This window comes from Eurosta solidaginis, chromosome 4 (genome assembly GCF_040869045.1).
Source record: "Eurosta solidaginis isolate ZX-2024a chromosome 4, ASM4086904v1, whole genome shotgun sequence".
In the NCBI taxonomy this organism is placed as follows: domain Eukaryota; kingdom Metazoa; phylum Arthropoda; class Insecta; order Diptera; family Tephritidae; genus Eurosta; species Eurosta solidaginis.
Genome location: NC_090322.1, coordinates 177,113,639 through 177,140,097, shown reverse-complemented (window position 1 = coordinate 177,140,097; position 26,459 = coordinate 177,113,639). Strand labels below are relative to the sequence as shown.

General features: G+C 36.2%; 2 protein-coding genes across 2 annotated transcripts; one reads left to right on the top strand and one right to left on the bottom strand.

Moving 5' to 3' along the window:
• Positions 1–1,657: 1,657 nt before the first annotated feature.
• Positions 1,658–21,068, top strand: LOC137250712 (hatching enzyme 1.2). Its single transcript, XM_067783971.1, has 5 exons — positions 1,658–1,854; positions 16,621–16,794; positions 20,190–20,350; positions 20,420–20,695; positions 20,763–21,068. Exons 1-5 carry the CDS (start codon positions 1,716–1,718, stop codon positions 20,973–20,975), a joined length of 963 nt encoding a protein of 320 aa, XP_067640072.1. The 5' UTR covers positions 1,658–1,715; the 3' UTR covers positions 20,976–21,068.
• On the bottom strand, positions 20,729–25,220 carry fu (STKc_STK36 domain-containing protein fused). Its single transcript, XM_067783970.1, has 9 exons — positions 24,932–25,220; positions 24,283–24,867; positions 23,322–23,482; positions 22,412–23,266; positions 22,191–22,341; positions 22,006–22,134; positions 21,624–21,912; positions 21,271–21,563; positions 20,729–21,192 (listed from the first exon to the last, which is right to left on the bottom strand). Exons 1-9 carry the CDS (start codon positions 25,040–25,042, stop codon positions 21,142–21,144), a joined length of 2,625 nt encoding a protein of 874 aa, XP_067640071.1. The 5' UTR covers positions 25,043–25,220; the 3' UTR covers positions 20,729–21,141.
• Positions 25,221–26,459: the final 1,239 nt, after the last annotated feature.

Sequence of the window (26,459 nt, the reverse complement as noted above, 5' to 3'; positions counted from 1 at the left end):
AAATTCAGATATTGCAGATTCGACGGGACGTGATGTGTGTCAATTCTTTTTTCGCGGGTTTTTTCAAGATTTCATAACAATAATTATTCTGACATTTCCATTTCGAACCTCAGAAGTATAAACAAAAGTCGCATTGTAGAAAAACTTAACCGTTTGATTAGTAATGGCGGCCCCTGTCTACTTTCAAAAACATTCAATTCTCTTTTCAAGCAACACCAAACACGAAATTAAAATTCAGCTATAATTAGTATTCAAAGCATCAACATATTTTAACAACCACAAATTTTATATGCATTATACTGCACAGTGCACAACAACACAAAGAAAGTCTCCTCTTCTGAAAGCATTTAAACCAAATAATTGTGTGTGCTCGATATTGGACACAAATTGCTCAATTCCACCAATGCGCAGAATCGAATTAGCCAGGGCTACAAAGCACTGAAAAAATCAACGCGCTTTGATTTAGTAAGTATGTATTATAAGTAGTACATTCCAGTCAAAAAATGCTTAGCAGGCTCTGAAGATTTTTATACACTTGCACACAAAAAACAAAGGTAATATCTACTTTTGACTTGGGTTCATTTAGCTCGAACACCCTCTCAATTTCGGGTAAATAGCTAAAACACAAGTAATCATCAGTGCTTGAATTGGTATTTAAAGAAGATTGTCTATTTTTGTGAAGTCATTGTTGCCACCATGTTATCTTTTATTTTACTTAAGAATGCATTAGTAGTCCACAGAAAGGTTTAGAGTCAGAGTCTAAATTCTGATGTTGCACCCACTCACGCGGGATACCATGCTCCACACTTTTTAGTTTTTGCATTCACACCTCTCTTTGCAGCAGCTCTTCGTCACCTTTTTAGATAGATAGCTCGAAGGAAATTATGTCAAAAGTTGACACTAACTTTAGCACCTACTTTATTTTGACTATGACTATGACCCAATGAATCCTTGAGGTATAGTTCTCTTTTCTACTAAACTTCGCAGTAAACTATATAGTCTAAGCACAAAACACAAGCTGATTGATTCCGATTATCACAGCTAATTATTCCAGTGACAAGAGTTGTGATTGTGTGATTGGATTTATTCGTACGTTCTTATGGTCAGTCATAAAGATTCCGATAAAAATTTAACATGCAAATGCAACAAGAACGTTGTAATCCTATTGATTGAAATTTATATTTGCCAACTCGTTCCAGGTTAATAAAGTTTGTTGCTAGCCGTCTTTTCTTGGAATTCTGAATGAAAAAAAATTATGCAATTGTGCCCAAACTGAAAAATTGTAGTTACGCTCCTTAAAAATGAGGGGAGAGACCCGTATGACGCAAAGTCCCATAGAGTTGTAGCTTTAGGTTACCATATCTCAACGCCTGTAGAGCCACTGCTTATATAGCTTTAGTCCGTCCCTGGTCGCACATTTTTTTGATAGTCCGTTTTTGTTTAGCTGCATGGATGGCATAATTCGTGCTCAGTACTCATATTGTTATTTGTGTGAAATTTATAATGCATTATAAACGAATCGGACATATCAATTTTGTAAAACTGCTATCAACGTCACCACTATCACAATTGCGGACACATAATTCACCGTCTTCAACAATGTACGGAAACAACGACAGGTGGGCGTCACACAATAGATTGGTCGTTCAATGAAAGCAGCCGTGTTAAGTGCATTGCATACTTGGGTTTTACATTTAATTTAAAAAAGTGAAATTATGCCAAAATGTTATTTAATTATTGCAATTTTTGTCATTTCATTCTGGGAAGTGATATTAGCGTTAAGCGTTTTTCGACCGGTAGTGCCGCCACCGCCACGGTGGGCTCCCAACAAGCAAATGTTACGACGTCACAACAGTATGTGGTAATTATTAAATATAAATTGTTGATAAATATGTAATAATTGCAAATTAGGGATGTGCAATATTAATACATACAAATATGTTTGATGTGTAAACATCTTTTCTCACGGTTTGAGGAAATCCTGAATGTACGCGTAAGATGTAAACGTAAGCGTAAGCTTTTGTTAGTATGATGCTATATGCGGGATATACATATGTAGAATGTAAATGCAGGCGCAGTGTACAACACACTTGGTAGACTGTATAGAGTACTAGAGAATGTGCAAGCGTATGCGTAGTATGTGCTATGATGCGTACATAAATATATATAGAATAGTAGAGAAGAATGTAAGCGTAGTGGTCACTAAACTGTAGCATAATGATGGAACAATGTACTGGAAAGTTGATATGAACGAAGCCACACAGCTACATATAAATTTAAAGTCTCTGAGCATATACACAATTTTTATGCATGCAACGACGATGCGCGACGAGATGTATATACTGCAGTTTTGTTGGAACTAAAGAGCCAGAGAGTGTACAAAAACAAAGCACGGGGTTAGGTATTCAGGTTTAAGTTGAAGTTTGCTTCTTCATAGGATTTTGTTGTTTGTAGTAAAAGCAAAGAAAAAACATAGAAAAAATTAAAAATAAAATAAAACAAAATAAAATAAGAAAATTAAATAGAATAAAATAAAATAAAGTAAAATAAAAGAAAATAAAGTAAGGAAAAATAAAATAAAATAAAGTAAAATACAATTGTACAAAATAAAGTAAAGAAAATAAAATTTAATTGTATAAAATATGTGAAATAAAATATAATATAAAATGAATATAAAATAAAATCAAATAATTCTTGTTGTTATATCGGCCCATTGATTTGTAAGATCGCGGGGTTGAATCGAACTCAAGGCCTAACAATAATTATTTTCTCATATTATTGTCATGATACATTTTTTTTTAATTAAGAAAAAATGTAGCATAACAAAAATAATGATAAAATAATTATTGTTACGCCTTGAGCTCGATTCAAACCCGCTATCTTAAAATCAAATAAAATAAAACAAAAAAAAATGTAAGTAAACTAAATTTAATGAAATTAAGTTAAATTAAATTAAACTAAAATAATGTAAATTAAAATAAAATTATTTAAATTAATTGAACCAAATATAATTAAGTAAAATTAAATTTAATTATTTAAGTTAAATTAAATTAACTTAACTTAAATTAAGGCTGGGTGCGAGTTCGTCTAAATTGTAGGTACCTAAACTAATATTCCACACGATCTTTCCAGCCCTGCAATAATTTAGGAAAAAGCTGTCAAAACTGTGCGAGTTGATTTGAAACCCTAAATTGCTTATTTCTGCTCAGAAAATAATAACAATACGGGAAATTTGGTATTTTTGATGCGTTTTCACGCTTCAAAAGAACAGAGGTCAATTAGGGTCCGCGGTAAGTACCTGTCCAAAGATAGCAGTTCAGGAAAATGCAGTGGCTCCGTTTTATAAGGCTTTTTTTCCGACATAGTGGAGCACGTGCACAATGACCTTTTCACAATCTCGAATTCAATGCTGTAATGTTGGTACGCGTCCAATAACTACTTTAGACCAATTAGTGCACTTGGCTGCCAAATATGTTCAGATTGCGGTCCATATTTGAGAAGGATCGTGTCGCCAACATCAGCTTGAAAATTATTTGCCAAGAACATTTAACGTAAAAAGCCGCATATACGTGCTATGAACAAAATGAACCACTATATCACGTAGGTATAGTAAAAAATAATAAGATAATGAATAAATTATAAATTTAATCAAAATAACGTGTCTTTAAAATATCTTTAAGCAGACGAACAAAAATTCATCGAGAGCTTGCAGAATATTGAAAAAAAATTTCACACAAGGAAAGAACAATGTTTCTAGTTTTTAAATTTTAGAAATATGGAAATTTTCCCCTCATTTAATTAAGGACCATCTTTTTTAATATGCATACGTCTATTCCCTCTAGGAATAAATATTTTTCAATGTAGTTAAACTTCATTGAATTCTCTATTCAATGATATATACATGGCTTATGGGTGTATAACATAATCCCGACCTACAAAGTTCCGAAAAACAAGATCCCGAAACACATAATCCCGATACGACCAAATTCCGAAAGTTCGTGGTCCCGACACGACAATTCATAATCCCGACTGGACCAAATCCCGACCATTTATAATCCCAACACGACGAAAAACAATCCTCAATCGATCTAACAACTTTCTCAAGATTTTGTGTTCTCGTGATTCGGAGTTGTCAAGATTTTGCTCAGTCAGGATAGTTTTATGTTCTCGGGATATTGTATTTTCGAGATTCTGTTATGTCGTGATTTTGTTATGCCTTGATTGTATTTTGTCAGGATTTATGAACATTGTCGGGATTATGCTCTGGCGGGGTTATGAAGTGGGGAGCTTATATATCTTCCTTTCCAAATAAAAAGGTCATAACTTAAAAGTTTTGTTAAGAAGGACGTATCTCAGCCATTCTGTTAATACGACCGTGTTTGCGCGAAGTCGTTAATCAATTCGTGTCTCAGGAGACCGGTTAAAAAAGTTGTAGCTGAAGAAAATTATTTTTTTTGTCAAAAAAGCTTTCAATTTAACTTAATGTAATTCCTATTCACAATTCGCAAAGGACATAAACTGGAAAGCCAGAATATAGACTCATGTGTCTTCTATAGTATAGTTTGGCATTTTAAGGTCCATTTCCAGTAAACTTTTTAACTCATACATTTTAAACAAATTTTTTTTAATTTACTCTGAGCTAAATAAATGCAAGTGGGCCTAAGTCGTTACCAATTTATGAACAGAAATTCAACCAAATTTAAATTTTAATTCATAGTGTCTACGTCCTCCTTATCACAACTTTTAAGTGACGACATTTATATTAGAATAGGTGAAATACATAACAAACTTTTTTGAAAATTTAAAAATGAATATTTTGAATTGGATTACACTTAAGTGCAGTAATCCGCAGAAATTATCAGAAATGTTTATCAAGATTTTTTTACCAAAGGGATGATCCATCGTCACAGGTGGGACATTTTTACGTAATATTTCATCTTTATGGATCTGAGGATTTCAGTTCCGGAATTAGCTTGCTTTGTTTAAATACTTTTAGATAAGCGAGTATTTAAAAACACAACAACAAATTTGAGTTACGGAAAATTTTAAGAATTTTTGCTCTCTAAACCAATAGCCACGAAAAATCCAACTTCATAGATGTATTTTGATTAAAATTTCTAGCGGACGTAATAAGTTGATATCTCTTCTAAGATTAAAAGGCGTATTAGCCATGCCTAAAAACAGTTTCTGCATACTTGTCACATGTGAGACAAACTTTATTGTTGAATAATTCCTTAACAGCTTTAAACAAATCGAAGCTGAATCGTTGAATTTCTTTAAATCTAGTTTCTAACATTGTGTAACAAATATCAAAAAAAAAAAAACGACTTGCAAAATTTAGAATAACAACTTTTTACTTTTTTGTGACGGGTGGGACAAAGCTAATACTATTCGATAGATCTTATAATAAGAATATAGAGCTTATATAATTTGGTATTTTAATCTGCTCCATTAAACAGTGATGAGTTAATGCAGTTGTTTTTCTTATTAATCACTTCAGTGTTGAATCACAAAATGTTTGACAGCTTTTTCAAAACAAACTTTTTCTATGTAATTGAAATAGTTTAATCTGCATTTTACTTTAAGAGGAAAAAAGGTGTTGAAAATGCATTTAAAGAATTATATTTAAGGTTGATTGAAGGTTTTTAGAACATTTGTATTCACACGTTCTCCAGTTTTGTAACAAAAACTATCAGCGCGCCAAGGTTAGAAAAGTAGAAGAAAGTTATCTCATGGAACCTCCCTTAATGATTCCTAATAATATGACTTACATGCATTACAAACCGAGTTTACTTAGCCGTATCCTATATTTTGGCCGACCACTTCAAATAGCACGAGGCCATTTTAAACTCTGCCAGCTAAAATTTTTGTATTGTAGGTATGTATTCATAATATTTTCGACATACATACATATATAACTAACAAAAATCATAGCTGAGCTTTGTGAATTCTATGTAATACTTTGAATTATTCGGGGTATCTAAGTATTTTTTTAACACTGGACTACGTTAATCATCTTAAACATATTTTCCACTGCCTTACATATATCACTTTCAACTTATGTTCAGGGAACGTATAAAAATAGATAACCGCCAAAAGAACGAATAGTGGGAAACAGTAAACCATCAAATCGTAGGTAATTCACCATTAGGAAAATGTGGCATGAATTTCGCCAATTCTAATGCTAGAAAACCTTTATTTTTATATAATAATCACAACTTAACTATTTTTTACGTTTTCAATAACTTTTTTTGCTAATCTTCAAGAAGGTAATGTGGTGAATTACCTACCACCAGTTTGACAATTTCTCTTGCTCTCCGTCGTTGATTATTCTCTATAGATTTACGTCTCTGCTTATGTTGTGTATTTCGCAAGTTTTTTCTGTTTCCGTTTCATAAAGAATACATATGGCAAAAATTATTCCGCCAGGACTTCACAAACGACATTTTAATAACGGTTTTTAAATTGTGCCAAAGTATGTGTGACCATTGTTTTTTTAATCGGTTCTAAGCTTTAAACAAAGACTACACTACGCGGAAAAATATCCTTTACATAAATTCTTATGGAGCGATTTCCACCTAGCGGCAGCAGCACAGCGCGGCTCGAGCATGAGCACATTGTTGTTGCATTTGCATGTTAAATCTCTGTTCGTGTCTGGATCACGCTTCATTGGAACGTAGCAAATGTTGATCAAATAGGCAAAAAAATTAAGCGCGCCAGCCACTACATGCGCCACTTAAGCCGGAGTCATTGGTGCCGTATGTCGTATCGCTGTATCCGTATCCCTAACGTAATCAGCTGTTTATCGTTACGACGGTAAACCAAAACCCAATTGGTTGGCTACGATACGGTTACGACCTTAGCGGCACCAATAATCGATTGCATTGATTTTCATAAGTTTGGTCGAATCAGCTGTTAAAAGGTTACCGATACGGTTACCGATAAAGCACCAATGTCTTCAGCTTTAGTATGGCCTTAGCTACCGACTACTTGAAGCCGGAGACGACATTATTATTTGGTACCACCATTAGCCGACATGCGACGAGAACATGCATTCATGATGAGAAAGGTTGTTATTAAAAGCACTTTGCAAATATGCATGTATGTATATTAATATATACTAAGTTGGTATTTAATAAAAAAAAACGATTTCTAAACTAATATATTAACTCATTTTCTTTTAAATTGGTATATATGTATATCCGTACAATTGTTATACAATCTTAAAAATTTTGTTCATGGGCAAAGTTAGCTGTGTGGGATTTAGTTACATTCTATTACCTACTTACTTCTTAATTTTTCACTATTTTACATGCCAAGCTTTCACTTTTCTTATTCACTTTTACTTTTGTAGCAACATATTTTAATAAACCACAATATAAATGAATCAGTTTCTATTAAAAAGCAACTGATTAAACCGCACTCAAATTAAATTTTCACTTCGGCAAATAGCGTGGGTACATATGCATGTATGTATGTACTTTTTATGAAACGGAAACGCTGCAGTTAACTGTATGAGGAGTTTCTTTAAATTCTCTGCATGCTAAATACTTAGAGAATTTACTTACCGTTTTATATTTCACTATTATTATTCACTTTTTCTTTTCAAGTAACACATTTCAATGAAACACAACTTAAATCAAAGTTATTTTTAAAAACAAACTAATTAACCACACTCAAATAAACTTTTCACTTCGGGAAATCGCGCAATTTGAACAATTTACCGCTCAACAACGAGTGTTCTGTTTCGGTAAAGTGCTGCCAAGCCTGATGCAAACTAAATGATATTTGCGACATCTATTGGCGCGGGTAACATGTACAATACTACAATACATAGCTAAAGTTAACAGTATGAGTTGCGTTATATTTTGTGCATGCTTACTTAGAGAATTTACTTGCTTCTTTATATTTCACTCTGATTAATCAATTTATGTTTTACAGTTACACATTTTAATAAAACACAATATATTTCAAAGTCTCTATTAAAACCCAACTAATTTAAACGCACTCAAATCTACTTTTCCATTTCCCGGTTCCCTTTTCCGGTTAAGTGCTGCCAACGTAATGCAAAAGAAATGCTACTTGATACAATGGGGGCTTTCAGCGAACACAATTTTTGTTGATACATTGCAAACCTGGGCCCGTATTACGTTTTAAGCCGGAGTCATTGGTGCCGTATGTCGTATCGCTGTATCCGTATCCCTAACGTAATCAGCTGTTTATCGTTACGACGGTAAACCAAACCCCAAATGGTTGGCTACGATACGGTTACGACCTTAGCGGCACCAATAATCGATTGCATTGATTCTCATAAGGTTGGTCGAATCAGCTGTTATAAGGTTACCAGCTTTAAGCTGGAGGCATTGGTGCTTTATCGGTAACCATATCGGCAACCTTTTAACAGCTGATTCGACCAACCTTATGAGAATCAATGCAATCGATTATTGGCGCCGCTAAGGTCGTAACCGTATCGTAGCCAACCAATTGGGTTTTGGTTTACCGTCGTAACGATAAACAGCTGATTACGTTAGGGATACGGATACTGCGATACGACATACGGCACCAATGACTCCGGCTTTACCATCCGTGATCGAAACTCATTTTTTAAATCACAATAGCTCTTGAAAGGTGGATCCGATTAATGGCATATTTGAACTAGCGACAAATAATACTCGTTAGATCCATTCTTTACTGTTTCGGTCAGTTCAGTTATAGAAATTTTGTTTAAAAAAAATTGTTTTCATAAACAATACTTTCAAATGTTAAAGAACCGCCAAACAGCTGAATAAACTTGTAGAACTGATGTAGCGAAATAGTTTCAGCTCAATATTTTGAGATAAAATCCCATGGTTGAGTGGATCAAAAATAATCAACGGTGGTGCGTTCAGAAAGTAATCATTTAACAACACATCAACAGTTGTATTTGCTAAAACCGCTCATTTATTGGTAGTATTCAACAACGTTAAAGGCTGCCAAGAGTTTTTACACTAACATTTTCCCAAAATAAACTAAAGCAGTTTTGAATTGTTAGATTTGTTGAGGTAGAAAGCTTTGACCAAATAAATTATAAATGAATATAAACAAAAGAATAAATTGTCTTCATTCTGTGAAGCCTTCTAGCTTAACAAATCTAACAATTTAGAACATTCAAGGCTTTTAACTTTTATTAAAAAGAAAGCAGTTTTATATAAACGTTTTAGTAGCGTTGCTTCTCTTTGAAGCTTTAATAACACCATAAGATATCAATAAAACTTACTTACTTACTTAATTTTCGCTTAACCGTTTAAACGGTTATGGCCGTGCAAAAAGGCGCGCCAGTCGCTCCATCTCTCTGCCAACCGGCGCCAGTTTGTCACACCAAAGGAGTTTAAATCGTTTTCAACCTGGTCCTTCCAGGGGAGTGGGGGCCGCCCTCTACCTCTACTTCCATAGGCGGGTTTCGATAGAATTAGTTTCTTGGCCAGAGCGTCATCTTTCATTCGCATAAGATGGCCTAGCCAGCGCAGCCCCTGCGTTTTAATTCGCTGGACTATGTTCATGCCTGCGTATAGCTCGTACAGCTCATCATTAAATCTTCTTCGGTACTCGCCATCGGCAACGCGTAGAGGTCCATAAATCTTTCGAAGAACTTTTCTCTCGAACATTCCCCAAAGCCGCTTCATCTGCTGTTGTCATGGTCCATGCTTCTGCCCCATATAGCAGGACGGGTACAATAAGTGACTTGTAGAGTATAAATTTCGTTTGCCGAGGAGACTTTACTTTTCAATGGCCTACCTAGACCAAAGTAGCATTTATTGGCAAGTGTGATTCTCGGCTGGATTTTAAAGCTGATGTTGTTGCTAGTGTTGATGCTGGTTTCCAAATAAACGAAGTCTTTTACTATTTCGAAATTATGGCTGCCACCAATGGTGTGGTTGCCAAGGCGCATATGCGCTGACTCTTTGCTCGATGACAGCAGGTACTTTGTTTTATCCTCATTTACCATCAAACCCATCTTTACCGCTTCTTTTTCCAGTTTGGAGTAAGCAGAAATAACGGCGCGGATGTTTAGGCCGATGATATCAATGTCATCAGCTAGTATAATTTTCTCCAGCATCAAATTAAATAAATCGCACGATAGGGGGTCACCCTGTCTGAAACCTCGTTTAGTTTCGAACGGATCGAAAAGGTCCTTTCCAATTCTGACTCAGCTGATGGTGTTGCTCAACGTAATTTTGCACAGCACAAATTGAGACATAGCGGCATATAGGCAGCTCCTTTTCGTGCTGTCAAAGACGGTTTCAAAATTGACGAAGGGGTGATGTGTGTTAATTCTTTTTTCTTGGCTTTTTTCCAAGGTTTAGCGCATTGTGAAAATCTTGTCGAATGTAGATTTACCAGGTCTGAAGCCGCACTGATAAGGTCCAATCAGCCGATGCACGGTGGGCTTCAATATTTCGCACGATATACTTGACAGGACCTTATATGCGATATTAAGAAGGCTGATTCCGCTATAGTTGATGCAGTTTGCAGTATCCCCCTTCTTGTGGTCTGGCCAAAGAACACATAGATTCCAATCGTCGGGCGTGCACTCGTCCGCCCATATTATGCGAATAAACTGATGCATGGGCCTTACCAACTCCTCGCTTTAAAATTACCAAAGTGCTTATGCCATTCCGCCTTAAAACATGTATTACGCGAAAATTAGTCTGCCTTTCGAATTCGGCATAAAGCATGTACTTAGGACTCATCCCAATAAAAACTCTACGGTCTGGTTATTCAGTACAAGTTTAAACTCCAGAAGATTTTCATAGTCGCTTTGGTCGCCTTGCCTCGCTTTAAAGCTTTAGCAGCGACAAAGGCATTTTTGTTAAGATAAGTATTATAACAGAATGCTTTGCTAAAGCGACCAAAATATTTATCTATATCCGCCGTTTGTCGCTTCATGACGAAGATATATTAAAGTGTTGTCATTATTATCTTATATTGCTGCAAAAGCCTTAAAGAAAGGCAACGCGACCAAATCGTCTTTTGTTTTCATCTTTTGTACTTGTCCTTTCGGCTTTTACTGTATGTGGAGGCGCTTAATGTATTTAAGTACCTTTCGGGATTTTAACTCCATATCTTACCTACTTACTTAATTGGCGCGTAGCCGTTAACCGTTTTTTGAGTTAATTGGTCACACCAGGGGTATTTATTGTACTCCGTATCACGATGTGATAAAGAGTCACTTCCCCTAAATGGAAAATTCTCTTTCTAGGTATATTTCATCTCATAGATTTAACTTACGATATCCCCTAGATCGAAGCCTACAGTGTCTCGTATAGTACACAGTGAGAGTTCGTAGATTAACGAGCTCGGCTGATATTCTCGTTGCTGGGAGTACAAATAATTTGGCTGTCTTTGCCCTGTTCATCAAATCCAGTGTAGTCTGAACTGCTTTGTTTCCCAGCTACTTTTAGTTTCCCTAGTGTGTGCTTTTTTACGTCCATAGAAGGGCCTAGGACCATATAATGCTGCTATATCATCCTATTTGGTAAAGTAATGTTCCTCTACATTATTTCATGTCACAGATGCTGGACAACCCATCCTAACAAAACCTCAACTTGGGTCCCAGAACATTCAGGACTCCAAAGCGTTCATTCACTAGCTCGAAGTAGTTGTGTGAGCCGGCAAGGCACGCAAAGCTGCCTAGCTGTCTGATATAATACGGATACTCTTCGAGGTTAAGCCTCTTCCTAAACATTCTATACCCCAAACTTCTACTGCTTGGATTTCTGCCTAAAACATTGAAGGGTAGCATTCCATTGGTATCAATTCCTCTAAGTTCGGCCTATAGGGCTTATGTATATCTGTATTTATGCCACTGTCAAAGCGCCTTTAAAGGCATGGTTAAGTGCAAAGAAAAACAACGCGGCAAAAGCGTTTAAGGCGAGCTAATATAAACCCATTCTTCGCATTTCTTCGTTTTGAGAGCGCCATAAGTTTACATTGAAATACCTTGTTCTCTTTGAAGCTACCAGAGCGCTTGTAAGTCCACAAAAGAGCTCAGGATCATATATATTGGCAGTGAGAGTTCGTAGGATCCCTCTGCATAGATTAATCAGTTTGGCTGATACTCTCGTTGCTCGGAATACAAGCAATTTTTTGCACTGGGCACTCAAGCCTTTGTTTTCTGTACTGCTTACTTTTGGTTTCCTTAGTGTATGGCTCTACGAAAAAAATTGTTCTATTTAAAATAACTTGTTTCTAAATTTTGCCCCGGCTTTGAACCCAGTATCTGCACTGTGGTAGGCGGAGCACACTACCACCACACCAAGGTGGCCACCGCGCATTTTACAAATACTGTCAATACATATTGAGGGATCCATCAAATAATTATGACTTAAATTATTTGTGTATTTTGCAAAAAAAAAGCAAAAGAAAAAAATCACAATTTACAGTCGAAAACATAATTTAAAATACAAGTTTAAACTACGGTTAAAGTTGACTAGCGTATTTTATTCGATAACATAGAAACTTGCTGCTCATCTCAGCTTAAGCGACCGAAGTGGCAGGATTAAACTCTGGTCAACTTTAATCGTAGTTTTAACTCGTAGGTAAAAACTGGGCATTATTATCACGATATTTATTGTACATGTAACCTTCGCCAATAGATGTCGCATAAACAACCATTTAGTTTGCACTGAGCTTGGCAGCACTTTACCGGAACCGAACACTCGTTATGGAACGGAAAACAGTCAAATTGCGCGATTTTCCGAAGTGAAAAGTTTATTTGAGTGCGGTTAATTAGTTTCTTGTTAAAAAAACATTGATTTAAGTTGTGTTTCATTGAAATGTGTTACCTTAAAACAAACAGTGATTAATAATAGTGAAATATAAAGAGGTAAGTAAGTTCTCTCTAAGTATTTATCATGCCCAGATTATAAAGAAACTTCTTGAATAAGGGTACATACATACATACATATGTATGCATGTACCTACGCTATTTGCTGAAGACAAAAGATTTTTAATAAAAAGTATGATTTTTGTTGCGTTTCATTAAAATATGTTGCCAGAAAAGTAAAAGTGAATAACAAGAGCGAAATCTTTGCATAAATAATAGCGAAATATTAAGAAGTAAGTGGATATTCGTCGTATTTAATGAAAAAAACAAAAGTTTTACAGCAAAAAGTATATGTACGCAATATCTGAAATATGTACTTCATATTTTTTGTGTCCGAAGAAAGAACAAATCAAAAGGTTGCCAATTTCCAGTACTTTGTGTACTTTCCATTTGCTTATATTACGGATTGTTAAGGGCATGGCACGGAACTAACAAGCATTGCTGTAATTTTCTGTTATTACGCCAAAATAGCGGTTTTGAGCATATCTCACTACTAATGGTCCTTTTTCCGATATTTTGTCTAGGTTCTCCCATAGATGCTCGATGTGTTAAGGTGCAGTAACTATGGAGTGTGATTTAGCTGCTTCGAGCGTGATAGAGCATCCGTTCATTGACAAATTTCGCAGTGTGTTTCGGATCATTGTCCTACCAAAACACCCATGATTGACCCAAACTCAATTTTTCGGCACTCAAGTCTAATTTATTCATTTAACTTTCTATGAAAACCAAATAAATTTCCAACATCGTCTTAGGTCAAACAATCCTCACCATCACCTAACCGCTTCATGTTTCACTGTGGATATACATAACATAGCTTTTCGACAAGTGTTTTATTTATTGTTCTCCATATTTTTCTTGCTTTTTTCATCCCTGACACTTCAAATTTGCTTCGTTGGCAAAAGTACATTCCAAAAGAAGATGTGTTTATACTATTTTTTTTTTTATAAAAGTTTAAGCGTTTTATTTGGTTGGGTTTGAATATAAAAAGAGTTATTTCAGTGGTACTTGCCCAATTAGACCGTTTGCATGTAATGCCCGACACATTTTCTGGCACTTACTGCCACACCTGATATTTCTAAAATATTTTTCCACAATTTCACAGAACATTCCGAAGGATTTTTTACAACACATCGAACGGTTGACCATCCTATAGTACCACTTAGTCGGTGTGGTCTGCCTACTTTGAGCCATTTTCTAATTTACTTACTTTTTTCTTTGTCAATAGTTTTTGTGTTGTGACCAAAAGTTATACCGCCACGAAGTCATACATGTACATTAATTCATGAATAGTGGGCCCTCCCCACCCCTAGTTCCATGAGGAACTTGGGTCGCCAGAGACTCGCCTGCTAAATATGTGTATGATACATTCATATTTGTAACAGGATTCCCCTCGCGTAGGTGAGGTTGACAATTGGGTTGCGGAAGCTTTGAAGCTATTGCGCTTATCAACCCCTTCAATCCCCTTTTCTCGATACTGATTTTATATATGGAAGTCTATATCTATCTCCATTCTTTATACCTGTACAGCCAACCGTTATGTTACCAAAGTTTATTTACTCTGTGTGCAAAGCACGCTGAGTATAAAAAGTGAAATAAAATCAAATTTAAAAAATAATATAAAATAGAATTAAATGGAATAAAGTTAAACAAAATAAAATAAAGTTATATAAAATATAAAACTTTAAATAAAATAAAATTAAGTGAATAAGATTTGAAATCGATGAGTTACGCGTTCGTTGTCAAAAAATTTTGGATTTATCATCGAAAAATTGTCGAGATGTTATCAATTCCTTATCCGGGTGCTATGAATTTGTTATCAAAAAGTTATCGATTACTTAAGCTAGAGCTATGATTTTGTTATCAAAACGTATCGATTTGTTATTGGAAAGCTATCGAATTCTTATGCGAATTCGTAATCGACATGTTATCGATTAGTTAACGACGACTCCCCGGCATGTAACAGGTACCTATAAAGCTTTGATATAAAATCGATGACAAATGTTTAACCCTTCCATGATAAGCCGATGACACACTAATAACAAGACGATAAGTCGGCGATAATTATTCGATATCGATAATAAACCGATTACAAAACCACATGGGTTGTCACCAATAAAAAACAGACGAAGCTTTTCTCCAAAAGCCTAGTTAAGTTACTTCTATTGTGGGTTCAGTTCAAGCCTTGGCCGAGCTCCGGTTTACTTAAACAAGTAAGGTAGTCTAAGTTCGGGTGAAACCGAACATTACATACCCAGCCGGACACTTGAAATGCTGTTGTTGTTTGTTTTGTGTGCTTAATAGTGTTACAAGGCTGCGCAATAATAGATATACATATGGTTCTATTCTGAAATAATTTTCATTTAAAAGAAGCAAAAAGGATACAGAGGCGAACACCAATGACCTTTAGAGGGAAATAATGCTGTTTTCCTTCAGATGGCGATTTTCCTACTGTTTATTTTAAAATAAAGATATAACAGAACAATAAAAATACGATTGGTACAGAACTATTTTTCGCTAAGATTTAACTTATTGTTTTTGCCTACGACCCTTTTTTAAGTCATTTATATAAAAGTGGGCGTGGTACTTAACCAATCTTATCCATTTTTACTGCAAATATTTCCTGCTGTAAGGAAAATATGTGTACCCTATTTTGTTACGATATGTTAATTTTTCTTCGAGTTATGGCCCCCGAAACATTGCAAATTGCTTAGACAAAAAAGGGGCGGGGTCACACCCATTTTCAAAAATGTTAGTATTTTCCAATTTAATTTTATATATGAATTTAGAAAGTATAATTATATTGATACAAAGCTCCTTTTCGCTAAGATATATCTTATTATTTCGTTTACGACCCTTTTAAAAATCTTTTATCTAAAAGTGGGAGTGGTCTTTAACCGATCTCGTCCATTTTTTCTAGAAATATTTCCTGCTATAGGGAAAATTTGTGTACCTACCCAATTTTATTACGATCCGTTAATTTTTCTTCAGTTATGGCTCCCGAAACATAGAAAATTGCTTAATCATAAAAGGGGCGGTGCCAAGCACATTTTTTAAAATTTAAAATTTTTCCTATTTATTTTTATAAATCCCCTTGGGAAATGAAATAGCATTGATATACAGCTCTTTTTTGCAAAGATATAACTTATTTTATTCGTCCTCAACCCTTTTAAAAATCTTTTATATAAAAGTGGGCGTGGTCCTTAACCGATTTAGTAAATTTTTCTTCAAAGCATTTCTTTCATTTTGTTACGATAGGTTTAACGATTTTTGATTTATGATTAATAATATTTGTAAAATTGATTTTATCACAAGTGGGCGGTGCCACGCCCATTGTAAACATTTTTTCAAATTTTTATCAAAAGTCTCAATATCAGTCCACGCGCCAAATTTCAACATTGTAGGTGTATTATTCACTAAATAATCAGGTTTTTGGGTTTTCCAAAATGTGATATATATAAAAAGTGGGCGTGGTTATCATCCGTTTTTTTTTTTTTTTTGAGATAAGCTCGTGTACCAAATTTGGTGAAGGTATCTCAATATTTACTCAAGTTATCGTGTTAACGGACAGATGGACGGACGGACGGACATGGCTCAATCAATACTGATGATTTTATATAAAAAATAAAATCAAAGTTATAATACCCTGTGTACAAGTACAGCGGGTATAAAAAATTGGTTTCTATATGTACACCTGTATGTTTACACATCGAATGTTACGAGTACTTGATACTCACGCAATTTTTTTTTTTTTTTAGCTGCAGCCTTCGAATTTTGGAACGAGAACAGTGACACAAATTTATGGGAGCATAGCGGTCTTTTTGAAGGTGATATTATGATTCACCGACAGTGGTTGCGTAACGGTTTATTGCAAGAGAAATTCACGTGGCCCTATGCAACGGTACCTTTTTACATTGACAGCAATGACTTTAGTGAGTATCTAACCAATCGAGTTAAATTTTCGAAATTTTATTTTAAGTATCATTAATTTTCTTTTATGCAAATATGTTTATGTAAATAAAAAAAAATCAAGAGAATTTAGGAAATTTATTTGCACTTTATAAGACTAAAGCCTTTTAACCAACCAAATTTAATGAAAATCGACCAGAAAATCTGCACGTGTAAAAGAGCCCTAAACTTTAGTCTAAAAGCCCGTGACTGACAGACCTTAATCATTTTATAAAAGCCCGTTGTTTGTTCCCAACCGAAGTAGAAAAATAACATTTCTTGGCAAGAGAGATTATTCGCTGGTTTCTATATAAACTGGCGTCGTTGTTTGTGTCAATGCTGTTTCGAAATTACGGCTGCCAGGCTGCCAAGATGTGAATGCGCTGGAATTTTTGATTGATGAAACCGGTACCTCGTTTGGCCTTATTCATCATCAAACCAATCTTTTCCTCTACTTTTCCGAACTCGGAGCTAGCCGAACTAACGACGCGGGTGCTCAGTCCGATGGTATCAATGTCGTTAGAAATTGAGTGCTCTTATAAAATATTGTTGCAGAGCGGTCAAGCTCTGCAGCTCGTATAAATTTGTCCAGTATCAAATTAGGGGAATCGCACGATATGGTATCACACTCTCTCAAACCTCGTTTAGTTTCGCACAGCTCGCAATTTTGAAGGAGCTGGTGGTATTGCTCCATGTAATTTTGGCACAGCCATATCAATATTGCGAGGAAATCAACTTCATATATTGCGGCATATAAGCAGCTCCTTTTCGTTCCGCCAAAGGCGACATTGAAATCGACGAAGATGTGATGTGTGTTAACTCTTTTTCTTCCGGTTCTTTCCAAGATTTGACGCATTCTGAAGGTTTGGTCGATTGTATATTTACCAGGTCTGAAGCTGTGCTGATCAGGCGGTTCATAGTGGGCTTCAATCTTTCGCACATTACGCTGGACTGGATCTAATATGCGAAACTAAGAAGGTGCATTCTGCGAAGTTGGCGCAGTTTGCAGAATCACCCTTCTTATGCACTGGGCAAAAAACAAATCGAATTCAAACGTCCGCTAATATTTTGCACATTAAATGATGCATGTACCTTGCCACCTCCTCGCCGCCGTATTTGAATAGCTTCGCAGCAATCCATCAGTGATCACGACCTCGTTGTTTTTTATGTGGTTTTTGATGTTCTGACTTCGTCGTAACCGGGTGGAGGAACATTAATTCAATTCCCTGGGCAGTGCATTGTCGTCTACGTTCAAGAGAGCAGAGAAATGTTCCCTCCATAATCCAAGAACTCTCTGCAGATCGGATGCTAGGTCGCAGATTTCATTCTTGTGCGAATCAGCCCCGTGCTTGAAACCATCCTCATGTCTTAGAATTTTTTGGTAATTTTTGCAGGCGCTGTTTTTGATATCTAGTAGCTCAAACTTTTCGCACTCTCATCTTTCTACCTCTTCTTTATTACTTTTGTACAAGAATTTTCGCTCCAGTTTTTCCCTCGTGATTGCGTTCTCGCACATTTGATATCAACGTTGTTCTGTAGGAAGCGTCCTTTATTTCGGTTGCAGCACGACTTTTTTCATCGTATTAGATGTTTTTTCTTGATCGCCGGTCAACATTGTTTTCCTCCTGTTCGTCACGAGTTCCTCTAGAAACTCTCCGCCCTCAGTAGGGCAAAATTGTGCTCTCAGAGAGCAGGTGCAAGGCAGCCGGCTCTATGTACCGGTGCGACTCGGGATTTTTCCCGACCAAGGGCTGTCATTTCAGTGTACACTGCTACAACAACAACAGGGGAGTTTCGAAATTATTTGCAGTATTTTGCGAGTCTACCCCCTCGACATACAGGTTTCCTTGTGTTTTTTTGCTGCCAGTTTATAGCCACGCATTGACAAGCGCGGATTTTGGCCCCGACGGGAAAGTGATCCAGATCGATGTAGGAGCCTCGAATCAAAGGCACACTCAAACTGGTGAAACCGTGCCGTCCGCCGTTCACAACATGCGCTATCTACCTTTGTTTTTATCGTTTAGGGGACAGCCATGTCACTTCACGCATCTTTTTATGTTTAAATCTGCTTGTTTTTGTTGCCATAACCGCAAAAAACGTATCCGAGGGCTTAAGAGAATGATATGGATATGAGCAGTCCTTTATCGGTTAAAAATCCGATACGCTCCGGTACTTGCATCTCCTGCAACTAACACAACTGCGTCGGGATCAATTTTTTGTATGCCTAGAATTTTCGGGGAAATTAATTTAAGTTGCCTCTCGAGACTGGCATGCATTTCCGCGGGAATATTCTGAGCTCCTTGACGTGCTGAGGCTGTTCAATACTGCTGCTGATATCAGCATATTTCGATTTCCGCCGAAGTCATTCAGTCATTAAGCGAGGTTTCGTCAATGAGATTGGGCTTTCTGACTATGGGGGTCAAATAAACCTTTTTACCTACCCTGACATTAAAGTCGCCAAGTACGATTTTTATATCAAAGCTGGAGTTTAACTAAGACCCAAGTTGTGCCAGAGTGACGTGCGTTTTCCTATGCTATGCCCAACGCGAATTTCGCGTATTGTGCATTGAGAACGAGGTTCAACCGGCACTTATCGGCATAAGACTTTGTCGACTCTTTGTGAATAACTCCATATGCTGTTTTGGTTGAAACGGCTGAATTCTTGTGAGTCGGATTTCTCCATAGTGCTGCGGAGATGACTTCTTATGATAGACGGGGCCTCTTCAACCAAACGTCTGTTAGGATGATTTTAGGAAGTTTTCAATTATTTTACAGGAACTTTTTCTTCAGCATTTCGTTTCTCTCTTTTATAGGCAGTATTCCCCTTCACTGTTTATATGATGTTCTGCAACATAAGATACATCCTAAGGCAGTACAGAGGGCGGGGTTTTGACTGCAGCTTTTCTTTAGGGATGCTCATAGGCTTGGTCAGTGATAGCAGATGTAGGAAGTGCGGGTTGAAGGAGGAAACGATTGAGCACGTTTTGTGCTCGTGCCCAGCGCTTTCCAGCTATATTCCAAGAGGACAGAGTTATATTATAACATAGGTCCTGGTTTTTTGATATGGACCGGCCAGTTCAACCTAACCTAACCTTGAAAACATGTTTAAGTCAAATCAATCGTCAGGTCATTAAAATCCTTTAGGAGGTAATTGATGATGAAAAGTTTGTTATGGCATTTGTGAGTTATTACCGATGAAATTCACACTTTGATTCCAAGTTGAGATACAATTCTAAATTTTTGAAATCTATCCTCATGATACATTAGCACCTCCGGAGAATTTTTGAAGCCTCTTAATACTCTAATAGAAGTAATTCGTCATCACCGGTGATACACTGGCAGTCATCGTGTTAAGTCAACCTTATACCTAATTTTTTAGATCAAACCCAAATGATGATAATTCTGGAGGCTTTTAAAGAATATCATGAGCAAACTTGCATTAGATTTCGTCCATACGAAAAAGGTGATACGAATTGGTTGGTAATTAAAGGCAACTATTCAGGATGTTGGTCAAGTGTTGGACGACGTGAAGGAGGACAGGTTAGCCAGTTAGGATTATGAATAACAATGTTATTAGCAAAACAGTTCACAACTTACATCATGTTACAGGTACTTAATCTCAATACACCACGTTGTGTGTCAAATGGTGTCATTGTACACGAATTACTACACGCATTGGGCTTTTACCATCAACAAAGCTCCACGGAGCGTGATGAATATGTTAAAATCAATTGGGAAAATATACTTGATGGGCATGCGCACAATTTCAATAAATATGCTCGAACGCATATAACAAATTTCGGTGTTGAATATGATTATGAGAGTGTAATGCATTATAGTTCGAAAGCGTTTACGAAAAATGGCAAGTCCACGATAGAACCGTTGGTGAGTATACGATACTATTCATAAAACTTTAAGTGTTTTTTGTACTATTATTTTCTTATTCTTTCAGGATCCTGATGCTACATTGGGTCAGCGTAAAGGTCTTTCCAAAAAAGACATTGCCAAATTAAATGAAATGTATCAAGAAGACTGCAATGTAGATTACTTATTTAGTTTCGACCATCTGGGATCATACTTAGATGAACTTTTGGATTATTTTCAAAATAGTTTATTTAGTCGAAATACTAATTTACAAGAACATATAAAAAATATAAAAAAGTAAATGTAAATTCGTACATTATTTCTTTTTAATACTTGATCTTTTAGCGTAAATTTATGAAAAAACGGGGAATACTTTTTGTAATAGTTAATAAAATCTAAAAATAAACTTAAAACTAAAATCTCATTGCATTTGGTGGGTTTTCTCGCATTAACATGTTGCGTGCATTTTATGCATAGAAACTAAAATGACGTAACTCTTCCAAGGTACTTTCAGCAATCTATGAATAAAAAAATTTTTTATATTTAGAGTATGTATTACAAATTCATATCTCAACTCATATAAGTTGTAGACGTACCTCCCTTACTTCTGCATTTTTATTATCTGCAAATTCTTCAATTGATTTTTTTATTTCCGTACACCAAATATTTTGTAAACCACGCAGACTAAATCGTGCCAATAACCGAAACAACATGCACATACGCATGTGTATTGAATCATCAGTACATTTGAATAACATTAACAATTTCAATTTTGTGCTGAATATAACTTTTTCGACTAATTCCGCATTTTCGGGCAATTCGCGTAACACACATATTAATAGACTTAATATGTTGTGTGAAATGCGTACAGCATCAGGGTTTTTGAAATCTAAAAAAAATAATATAAGCAAATTATAGAGTGCGATTTCTGTTACAAATATTAACATACCTGGTTGCAGCAGGATAATAAGCAACTCACTAGCTGCCAATATAGCTACAGCATCACAAAATTGTGAGAGGAACTGTTGCTTCAAATGCACCAAATGGCATATTAATTCATAGAGCCGAGATAAAGTGGATATTTCTTCGTTATTAAGTTCACTCATTGCACGTACTGCACCCTCTCCTCGGCCATGTGTATGTGTCGAGGAGGAACTTGAATCACCGACTGAGTTGTGACAAATCAACAACTTGGAAGCATACATAAGATTGGGCACAAGTTTGACATCAATATAAATCTAAACAAACATTTTGAGCATAGAATTCACATTGTTAATGATTAAATATATATACTAATATAAATATATAAACAATATGTAGTAAGTGCTCACATTTTGTACTAACTCTATAACGCTTAGTGGCTCATCAGAGACAAATGGCAACGATAATAATTGTGCAACTCTATTCACAACTTTCGGTATTGCTTTAGAGTTACGCAGCGGTGCTACTATGATGCTTACCTAAAAAAGTATAATTAATTACATACCCAGAACATTTACTTTCTACAAATACTTACTAAATTATGTTGCTTTAACGGATCCAATTCACCGTCTACTACTTCTTGTATTGTACGATTCAAAAATTCTAACCATTCATCATTTTCGATAGGCGGGCTTTGAGCTTCGTCACAAGAGTCCCAGCCAGGCAAAAGACAGGGTGGTGAATTTCTAAACAAACAAAAAATAGATATGTGCATTTGTGTATGTATTTATATAATTTGGTATTTGTTTTAATTACTCATTGCTGCGCTTCTCATCTGAGGACTGCACGACGATACTCTTAGTAGGTTTATTCTCCTTTTCCATATCCTTATCCTTATCTCTATCTCTACGATCATTAAGTTTGCTACGTTGTGTCTCCAAATCGATGGTATGCCCCAAGCGTAATGAGAAATTATCCAAATTTTGACTTAATTTACGTCTTTCCAAATCTTTGCCGTGCGAAATTTTGGCATTTTCGTTTGAAGTTAACGTTGGATCTTGTGATTTGGAGGTGTGAGATGTAGATTTTTGTTGCTGTTGGTGATGTTGATGTTTTTGTTGTTGTTGCTGCTGCTGCTGCTGTTGTGGAAGAGCCGTTTGTTGCTGTTTTGGTAGCGCTATTTGTTGCTGCTGCATTTGTTGTTGTGTACGTTGTTGATGCTCGCGTTGTGGTTGCTGATTTTTCATATCCTCTCGCAGTTGCTGTAGTTGAAGCTCCTCCTTCGCCATAGTACTTTCACTTAGCGGGTACATAAAATTATCATTCATACGATTAAGTATCATATTATTATTGCCACTAACAAAACATGTTTGCGAATTAATAACAGGTACGGCTGCAGCGGCTTCTGCTACAATATTAAAATGTGGCAAAATATTATGATTTTTCAAATCGTCCGCATCTTTAAAAGATTGCTCAGTAAATGGCACTTCCACAGAATTAATATTTTCCTCTACATCAGTTTCTAGATTCTCAATATCGCTGGGCGGTATAGCATTAATACTGTCACGCGATGAAGTTAAGTTATCATTGGTTGACTGCGAAGATTTTGTGGAGCTCGATTTGGAAGCATTTGTATGTTTAGTGGGGTCGCCTGAATTGGAAGAGCTAGAACTAAATATAAGGTTTTAAAAAGTGCATGCTTAATGTAAAATTAGTACAATCCTACCGTTGCGCTTGTGAGGTCTTGCTAATTTTCTTCTTCGATGGATTCGTAAAAGGTGAGTTATTTGCTTTTATGCCAGAGATGTAGAGTTTGCCTTCCACAAATGGATGACACAATATCTGTGTCCAGGATATACGTAACGATGGATCCTTTTCCAGTAAGCCCTGAAATACATGCGGAAAGCAGTATGAGATTAAAAATATGTACAACGTTGTTGTAGTTTTTGCAATCCCAAAACCACTCGCCGAAGGGTTAGGGAGTGCTATAAATGAAGCCAGTCCGGTATGCACCAGTAGTGCACCTACTGGTATTAGCCCTAGCCTATTATTTGATTCCCCCTCCGAGCCTATAGGTCCGTGGATTTAAGTCGCCTTTTACGAAAGCCATGTCTAGCGCTGGAGTATTCCAAGCCCCTTAACCCGCTGGTGGAATGCAAACGTGATAGCACAGCACATTTGCAAATTGTAATTGAAGCCTAACGACGGTCACAGCTATAATGGAAAATATATAGCAAGTATTCGAAATACAGCGTGAAATCAGTATTCAGGGACCATTTTAATGTCACAATCCAATGGCCTATATCAGTTACGGAAAGGACTGACAAGGGCAGGGTGCCTTAATATCCATATGATGGCTCTCACTTTCAATCTTCCACTTTCTTTCAAGTTAGCTTACACTGTTAACTCCGGTTGTTGGCGAACCTATAGGCATGGAATGCAAAAGAGGAGGTTTTAACGATCAAGGAGTTCAATATTGTATCAATAGGTTTGATAAAAGCTGTGCACCTCTAATGTAGATACTATAACTGGTTCCAGATAAGATATGTTTCTTTGTTGTTGTTGTATTAACGACAAAGACACTCCACGACGGTTTCTTAGCTTAGCGAAATGAAAATTGGACCTTGTTGGTTACTCAACCACGTAGGTGAGGTGTAAGTATAGATTTGTTTTTTTGTGATATTTACCTGCAAAAATGAACGACAATCGCTGCTCAAAAACGTTGGCCACTTCACCTCTTCATGCTTAATCATTTTTACCAAATGCAATATGGATGTTGTACAAAATGGTGGTGCACCTGCTAGTGATTCATACGAAATACATCCCAACGACCATAAATCAGCCAAATGATCATATGGTTTCTCAGCCAAAAGCTCTGGTGCCATATAAAGCGGTGTACCCTTAATAGATGTGAGTACATGGGTACCCATGGTCATATTGCGTGCCAAACCAAAGTCACATAATTTTGCGTGCATATCCTCATTGAGTAAGACATTTTGTGGCTTCAAGTCACGATGTAATATGCGATTCGAATGTAGATAGTACAAAGCTGATACTAAATGGCATATAAGCTGTTGCGCACGGTCTTCGGGCATTGCGCCATGACGTCCAAGATAACGATGCAAATCGATGAGAGCATACTCAGTGACTACAATTAAATCGTTCTTTATTTCAAAAGATTCCAACATTTCAATAACATTTGGATGCTTGAGATGTGCTTGTATTTCACATTCGCGTCGAAGACTCTTTAGCTCACGGCTGCTGCGCCCACGCTGTGGAAGAAGATTTCTAATGTATTTTTTACTTAATATTTAGGGAATTAATGAATTAGTTTACCTTTGAGATAATTTTAATAGCAACTACTTGCGCATCCTCTTTTCGTATAGCCTTATAAACTCGGCCAAATGAGCCTTCGCCAATCAGTGAACTTACCGTATAGCGATTCATATTTTGTGCGGCTACTGGCCTTTCTAATTTTTTTGCTTCGAATACAATTAGATATGAATTTATTGTTCACTGCATTGATGTGTTAAACTAATAGTATTATTTTAATTCGAATGATTCTTTTAGTTTAAGTTAATTTGTATTCAACTCAGATGGCTACTGTCAAACAACTATGTACAAGAAGAAATAAATCAAAACAAAAGGTGTACTTGTTGCGCGTGACGTTACATGATCAGCTGTACCGGCACAGTCCAAACGTAACAGTGAGTGCTGCCATTATACTGTAGTGATTTTGGTGAGCGTTTGAAACACTGAAGGCATTCACAGCAGTGATTGTCGTAAATGGACCATCGGTAATATATCTGGGGACATTTGAAAGAACAACCTAAAGCGGGAGTCATTGGTGCCGTATGTCGTATTTCTGTAGTCGTATCCCTAACGTAATCAGCTGTTTATCGTTACGACGGTTAACCAAAAACCAATTGGTTGGCTACGATACGGTTACGACCATTGTAAATTTTACCAAGTAGCGCAACTAACAGCTGATCGGTGAAAATTCGCACATTCACACGCACAGTTCTCGACTCAGTTTCAAAAAAAAAAAACTTTAGATTATTTAATTCAAATTTTAAAGTGAGATAATCCTTACAAATTTATGTATACGGAATATATATGGCGTTTTTGTTGTTAATAAAACAATAGTTTTATTTATTTTAAAGCTTTTATCATTTTTTTTTTAACTTTGAAAAATCTCCGAACACCATTTCTTCATTATATGACATTCGACTGCCTAGTCCACTGCCTTCCACTCTATTCGCAACATAACATCTACTTAAGCTGCCAAACTATATAGTAAACAATGGTTACGACCTTAGCGGCACCAATAATCGATTGCATTGATTCTCATAAGGTTGGTCGAATCAGCTGTTAAAAGGTTACCGATACGGTTACCGATAAAGCACCAATGTCTCCAGATCAGGGATGCACCTTAACGTTAAGCTAATCGTTTATCAAAAAATTTCCACCGTTTCCGTTGAAACACTTCGAAATATTATCGATAAAGAAATTATCAAGATAAATTGTATCTCGTTTTTAACCGAAACGAAAAGCTTTCGTTAACGTTAAAAACGTTAACGAAAACGTGATACTTTATGTTTGAATTGTGCTGGCAATGCTATAGCCATGGTGAAGCCGTAAGGTGGCAACAACGAGCGCACATACACACACAAACTCTATGTAATTTGTTTGTGTAATTCGTTGGTGGTAATGTCAAAAATACTCTGAGAAATGTTCGTACTGTCAAAATTCATGAGAAAAGTTGCAATCAGCTTGGATAATGCTTTCACCTTTAATGACTCCGCCATCAATCAGCTTTGCCAGCATAGTTTGAAATTAATAATCAACATAAACGATTTGATTT

Bases quoted from the DNA above. Each gene is read 5' to 3' on its own strand.
- LOC137250712 (XM_067783971.1), top strand. From the start codon at position 1,716: ATGCCAAAATGTTATTTAATTATTGCAATTTTTGTCATTTCATTCTGG. The intron at 1,855-16,620 runs GTATGTGGTAAT...TTTTTTTTTTAG, and splicing joins AATGTTACGACGTCACAACA to CTGCAGCCTTCGAATTTTGG. The intron at 20,351-20,419 runs GTTAGCCAGTTA...ATCATGTTACAG, and splicing joins GACGACGTGAAGGAGGACAG to GTACTTAATCTCAATACACC.
- fu (XM_067783970.1), bottom strand. From the start codon at position 25,042: ATGAATCGCTATACGGTAAGTTCACTGATTGGCGAAGGCTCATTTGGC. The intron at 21,913-22,005 runs GTGAGCACTTAC...ATGTTTGTTTAG, and splicing joins TTATAGAGTTAGTACAAAAT to ATTTATATTGATGTCAAACT. The intron at 21,193-21,270 runs GTACGTCTACAA...TTTTATTCATAG, and splicing joins AAAATGCAGAAGTAAGGGAG to ATTGCTGAAAGTACCTTGGA.